The sequence below is a fragment of the Sycon ciliatum genome, chromosome 1 (genome assembly GCF_964019385.1).
Source record: "Sycon ciliatum chromosome 1, ocSycCili1.1, whole genome shotgun sequence".
Classification (NCBI taxonomy): Eukaryota; Metazoa; Porifera; class Calcarea; order Leucosolenida; family Sycettidae; genus Sycon; species Sycon ciliatum.
In genome coordinates this window covers 10588639-10595307 of record NC_088643.1, presented here as the reverse complement: position 1 = coordinate 10595307, position 6669 = coordinate 10588639, and the positions used below count along the sequence as shown (strand labels likewise).

Here is a 6669-nt window from a genome sequence, read left to right as displayed (position 1 = left end):
ATAATATTGGTCGCTTGGACTCAGTTACACAAGCCAGAAGTCAGAATACGTTTAGAGAGTTAGAGTCCAAGTGAGACGAAGAGCGTCTGTCGATTACACTTTGCTTTTACTCACTAATAGCACGTTTGCGTTTTGGTTATAACGAAGAACCCAGTGTGTAGTTACGATCCATCACAGTTTCAATGTTTATGGACTAGCGTGGTGTAGTCCTGCGGAACATTAATGGTAGCAGAGCTGATGGTTGATCGCGTTTCGTAGAAGTTGATTACAGAGAGAACTGTAGTCATGAGCACGTCCGATACCGAAAATCGGAGCACTGCAGGCATGGAGGATGCGGAGCAGGAGGTGGCATCGCAAGCGTCTGGTACGTCACTTTCGGATAGTGAACCAGAGGCGGTCGCCCTGGACTCAGGCAAACTCAGAGCGCTGAAAGTGCAAGTGAAGTCGGACTTCACCAACGCGAGAAGGACCCTGATCGTCGATCTCCGTCGGGTCAGTTCCGGTGAGTTGTCATTTGATCAGGTAGCAAGCTCACCCGTGTTGACTGAGTGTTACGAACGAGCTGCATCCGTAATTGCCGAGCTCGTTAGTGTTTACACCACGGAGGATAACAATAGTCAGGCAGAGAAGATGTTGAGAGAACTTGAGAAGTTGCAAGAAGAATATGCAGAGGCATCGGCCATGATTGTTGAGTATGGCAGAGGCGCAGTAGAAGACCCTGTCCCTAGATCTAGGAGGCTGTATGCAGCACCTCACGATAGTTCGCATGACGAAAGGTCAATTCAGTTTCAAGATAGTAGATACGACGCACGCACACGTGGGGCTAGCCCGTATTTACCGTTACAGAGACGATCGCTGAACTCGCGTCAGCTTTCGCAGAGCCTGAGTGATTTATCCATTCAGGGACCCCGAGATGCCGTGAACGTAGCTGCCGCCATTCACGAGGAGCACCACGCACCAGTTCAGGGATGGCCGCAAGCTAGTGATGAAAGGCGAACGCCAACCGGCCTGAGCGCGGATGGGGGAGATCAAACGAAAGAAATCCAAATCTCCTCAGAGCACGAACAGCAGTCTCAGAGAGAAGTCCCGCAGGTCACGCAGACAGCAGTGGCAGCTCCGCCACCCGCCACGAGTTCGTGTGTCGTAACGCAAACCTCGTCAGTTGCAGGACTCGTGGTGGCGCCGACCGCCTCAAGTGCAACATCCGCTACGAAGACGCAAGCTCCGCGCCAACCACGCGGTGCAGCAGAAGTCACAACACGTGCGACCGCGAGCACTTCGTATAGTGCACAATCTAGCAGTGCAAGTCGGCCTGCCGCGGGCAGGCAGCATCAGGCAAGTCAGGGCATCGCAGCCCACGCATCGCAGGCATCGAAAGTGAGGTCGACGCATTCACAGCCTGCCACTCGGCAGCACTTGACCAGTGCAAGTGCATTTTCTATGCCAAGGATCTACCCTACCCCTAGTGCGAATCCTGCATCTGCTAGTGCAAGCTACATATACAGCAGTAGTAGTTATGGTGCTAACAGCTACAGTGCCATGCCAAGTATGCAATTCAGTAGTCCCAACCAGTATGGAACACAGCAACCTATGTGGACAGGCAACAACATCACGCAGCCTAGCTATGCAACCTATAGCAACGTCCCACAAATGGTCGCACAGACACCAAGCATGACAACTCAGCATGGTCTAGCCTTACCTGCTGCAGAGTCCACCACCATGCCACAACCGCAGAGTGCACTGACGGCACCTCACCAACCGGAACCATGGCGTCAGCTGAAGCAGATCGGCATTCCGACATTCAACGGCGACAAAAGAAAATTCGAGTCTTGGCGTGCGGCGTTCATGGCATGCATAGACGCATCTCCGGCAGCACCAGAGTACAAGCTACTGCAACTCAGGCAGTACCTAGTCGGCGACCCACTGGACTCCATCGATAGCTTAGGCTATTCCCCTGCTGCGTACGAGGCCGCCAAAGCGCTACTGGTCAGGAAGTATGGCGGAGAACGCAGGCGTGTCGCGATCCACGTAGAAGAAATCGAGCAGTTCGGTAAGGTTGGCTACAACAGAGCGTCCGAGTTCGAGAAATTCACGGAGCTCCTCGAGGTAGTAGTCATCAACCTGAAAGACAGCGGCCGGGCCGCAGAACTGGAGGCTGGTACGTTCTACCAGAAGCTCCTCCGTAAGTTCGACGAACGTGTGCTTGCACAGTACCATCGATGGCGGTATGATCGGCAAGTAGAAGAGTCCGTCGAAGCCCTGCTCGAATGGGCACGAGTAGAATCAGAGCTAATGATGATCTCGGCAGAAACGGTGAGCGGCGTAGCAGTAAAAACCACGCCCCAACAGCAGCAACCACCCCGAGATAACCGGTTCCAGAGGCGTAGTGCTCCGCCTAGTCGCAACCACGCATATCATGCTCAACAGAAGAGCGACGTCAACTGTGCAGTATGCAAAGGCGCACATCCCCTGTGGAAGTGTGCGGCATTTAAGGTCATGTCGGTCAATCAGCGTTGGCGGCTCGCCAAGCAGAGCAACGCGTGCTTCCGGTGCTTGGGCAGTGGCCATGCTGGCAAGGACTGCCCCCGTGATCGTGAGTGCCCGGTTAGTGGATGCATCAAACATCACCACCCGCTGCTCCATGGCAGCAATGTTACCGGCGGCGCACAGCCAACTCCGGAAGCTGAGAAGCCCGCACCCCAGACATCACTGGTCACGACTGTCACAGAGGGGGAGCCAGAAGCAGCGACACATGTGGCACAAGGGCGCCGGACGGACCGTGTAGCTCTACGGACAATCCCGGTGACACTGTGCAACGGTCAGCAGTCAGTGACTGTCAACGCTTTGCTGGACGATGCCAGCACTGTGACGTATGTGCACACTAGTATCGCCACTCGACTCGGTTTGAGTGGCAAACGCCAACGGACGACGGTCAGCACGCTCAATGGCAAACTGGAGACGTTCGAGACTATGCCAGTAGACATCGAGCTGAGGAGTGTTGATGGCAACTTGAAGCAGACGATCACGGCGTACACCACCGACAAATCCGTGACTGGCGACCTTCGCGCAGTCGACTGGCTAGAAGAGGCTAGTAACTACCCGCACCTGAGGGAGATTCCGTTCCCAGCGGTGGGAGAACACGACACTGTAGATATGCTGATCGGCAGTGACCAAGTCCAGCTGCACGTATCGACGCGTGACGTCATTGGTGAACCTGGGCAACCCGTCGCTAGGTTAACACCGCTCGGATGGACCTGCGTAGGGAAGCTCAGAGCACCCAACTCCAAGCAGACGCAGGGCCCACAGCCCAACCGTTCGTACTACGTCGGTGGAGACAAGTCAATTGCAGGAGTCGAGCAAGCCCTGCAACAGTTCTGGAAGGTCGACAGCTGTGGCGTCGAGACGGACAATGCGGCTCCAGGACCAACATCGGCAGACGAGGCCGCAGCGGTGAAATTAGTGGAAGACTCCACGCGGCTAGTAGACGGCCGGTATGAAGTATCGATACCATGGAACAGTCGTAAGGCGGAGTTAGTCAACAACGTTGATATGGCGACTAAGCGGCTGGAGTCAACACGTCGACGACTGCAACGTGAACCGCAAGTAGCCCGAGCATACGCCAGAGTGATCCAAGATTACCTCGAGAAAGGATATATCACCGACGTCACTGACGAAGCGCCTACCGACCAATGCTGGTATCTGCCACACTTCGCCATTGTGCGGCCACAGAAGACGACAACTAAGGTCCGGATTGTGTTTGACGCAGCCGCCTCCTACCACGGCATCTCACTTAACGACGCCATCCACGCCGGCCCGAAGTTGCAGCGAGACCTTTGCGATGTTCTCACCCGGTTCCGAAGAAAGCCCATCGCCGTTGCCTGCGACGTAGCAGAGATGTATCTGCAAGTTTCAATACGCCCCGAGGACAGGCCGTACCACCGCTTTTTGTGGCAGGACCCGGCCTCCGATGGTCCGGTCAAGAAGTACCAGTTCAACCGCTTAGTCTTCGGTGTAAACGCGTCGCCATTCTTGGCTCAGTATGTCGCCCGCCAAGTCGCGGACGCAAGCGTCGATACCCACCGATCAGCAGCAGAGGCCATCCTGGACAGTACGTACATGGACGATACGATGGACAGTACTGCCACGGTCGCCGACGGTACCAAGCTCCATGACGACCTAATGGAGCTGTGGGGGAAGGCAAGCATGCGACCGAGAAAGTGGTTATCCAACTCGACTGCGTTGCTGAGTACGATCCCAGAAGAAGAACGCGCAGCGGATGTCGACCTGACGGTGGGAGACCTACCATCGGTAAAAACGCTCGGAGTGACATGGTCTGCCCTCGATGACGAGTTCACGTTCCGCGTGCAGCAACCGGATCTGCCCAAGCGTATCACAAAGCGCTACCTCTTGCAGCGGACAGCAGCCGTATTCGACCCACTCGGCTTCATATCGCCGTTCGTCGTTCGAGGCAAGATGCTGATGCAGGAATGCTGGATGAGTGGCGTCGACTGGGACGAGCAACTTCCCGACGCGATAGTTGATAAAGCCCAGCAATGGTTCCAAGAGTTGAGCGAGCTCAGCAACGTCCGAGTCCCGCGTCAATTTGAAGCATCGACCGGCAAGCTCGAGCTGCATGCATTCTGCGATGCGTCCAGCGAAGCCTATGGAGTTGTTCTGTATGCGAGAAGTGTGCGCGAAGATGGAACAGCGGAGTGCAGATTCCTCGTGTCGAAGAGTCGTGTCGCGCCCACCGCCGCTACCAGCATTCCCCGGCTCGAGCTCATGGCGGCAGTTCTCGGCCATCAGGTTGCCACTCGAATGAGTAAAGTGCTCGACGTGCCACTTAGTACTGTCACCTTCTGGAGCGATAGCACGACGGTCCTCCACTGGATTCGTAGCTACAGTCGGCGGTTCAAACCATTCGTCGCGAATCGCGTCAGCTACATCCAGCAGCGTACCGCACCGCGACAGTGGCGCTACGTCCCTACGGGACAGAACCCAGCTGACCTGGCATCACGAGGAGCTTGCGTCAACGACCTGGTCAACGCAGACCTATGGTGGCAAGGACCGGCGTTTTTGAGCAACGGCTCAACCTGGCCAGCCACGGAGCTAAAGGATACTTCGGGGTTGAGCGACGACCCGGAAGTTCGCAAGGCAGCTGTGCAGGCGTCTGAGAGCGCATTCGTGACGCAGCAGATCACCGTCGTGCAACCAAGCCGCTACTCCAACTGGACGAGACTTGTGAGAGTTCAGGCATGGATCAACCGGTTCGTCAATAACTGCAGACAAGGGGACCGCGTCAGCGGAGAGCTAAACATCCAAGAGTTGGAAGCGGCGGAACTTGCCATCATCTACGGAGCGCAGCAGGATGCATTTGGTGACGACATCAGCGCACTGAAGAAGGGGAAGACTCTGCCAGCAGCATCGCGGTTAGCAAAGATGTGTCCGCGACTGGATGAGGATGGCCTACTACGTTGTGACGGCCGCACCCGCCTAGCTGACTGGCTCCCGTACAGCACGCGCTTCCCGATCATTCTACCCCGGAAACATGAAGTTACGTCGCTAATCGTGAAGCACCACCACGAGCTGCGACAGCATGGAGGCACGAACGAGACGCTCGCGGCATTGACAGAACGGTTCTGGCTGGAGTCTGCCCGAGAGGAGATACGCCAGTGGGAAGCTGAATGCATGGTGTGCCGACGTCGCAAAGCCAGGACGGCAGAGCAAGTTATGGCGCCGTTGCCGAAGGTCCGGCTCGCTACACCGTTGAGAGCCTTCGCTAGAGCCTCGGTAGACTATGGCGGCCCATACTTAACGAAACAAGGGCGAGGACGCAGCCAAGCCAAACGTTACCTCTGCGTTTTCACCTGCCTGCTAACCCGAGCCGTACACCTCGAGATGAGCTACGGCCTCGACGCCAGCTCGTTTCTTAACGCGTTCTCAAGGATGGTCGCGCGCCGTGGAAAACCGCTGGAGATCATTTCAGATAATGGGACGAATTTCGTGGCAGCCGATCGTGAGCTGAGGGAACTGGTGGAGGCTCTGGATAACGACGCAGTTTTCAAGTCCCTGGCCAACCGTGGGGTGGTTTGGAAATTCAACCCGCCGCTAGCCCCGCATTTCGGCGGAGTCCACGAAGTAATGGTTAAGGCGGCGAAACGCGCCCTCAAGGCAGTTCTCGGCAATGCTGACCTGACGGATGAGATGCTGGCAACTGCGCTCACGAACGCCGAAAGCCTTATGAACAGCAGACCGCTCACGTACCAGTCGGCCAGCCCTGACGACAGCTCGCCGCTAACGCCGAACCACTTTCTGACGGGTCAGATGGGCGGTCAGTTCGCCCCAGAAAGCGTAGACACCACAGGTTTCCACCCCAACCAGCGATGGCGGCAAGTTCAAGACGTGGTGAAGCAGTTCTGGCGGCGCTGGCTCAAGGAGTGGGTGCCGACTCTCAACGCGAGACGGAAGTGGCTAAAAGAACGGAGAGACGTGGCGGCAGGAGACATCGTCTTGGTATTGCAACCGGATGCACCACGTGGGCACTGGCCACTCGGACGCGTCATGGAGACCAAGCCGGGCCCAGATGGTCACGTGCGTGTTGTGGAGGTGCAAGTCGGCGGGAAGCGAATCACCCGTCCCATCACCAAGATCTGCCCGCTAGATGAATAG

At 56.5% G+C, this 6669-nt stretch overlaps 1 protein-coding gene across 1 annotated transcript; it reads left to right on the top strand.

The window, feature by feature from the left end:
• The first annotated feature begins 324 nt into the window (after nt 1–324).
• LOC135810538 (uncharacterized) lies at nt 325–6669 on the top strand. Its single transcript, XM_065324056.1, has one exon. It carries the CDS (start codon nt 325–327, stop codon nt 6667–6669), a length of 6345 nt encoding a protein of 2114 aa, XP_065180128.1.

What these genes read in the sequence shown, in the direction of transcription:
- LOC135810538 (XM_065324056.1), top strand. Translation starts at nt 325, where the DNA reads ATGGAGGATGCGGAGCAGGAGGTGGCATCGCAAGCGTCTGGTACGTCA.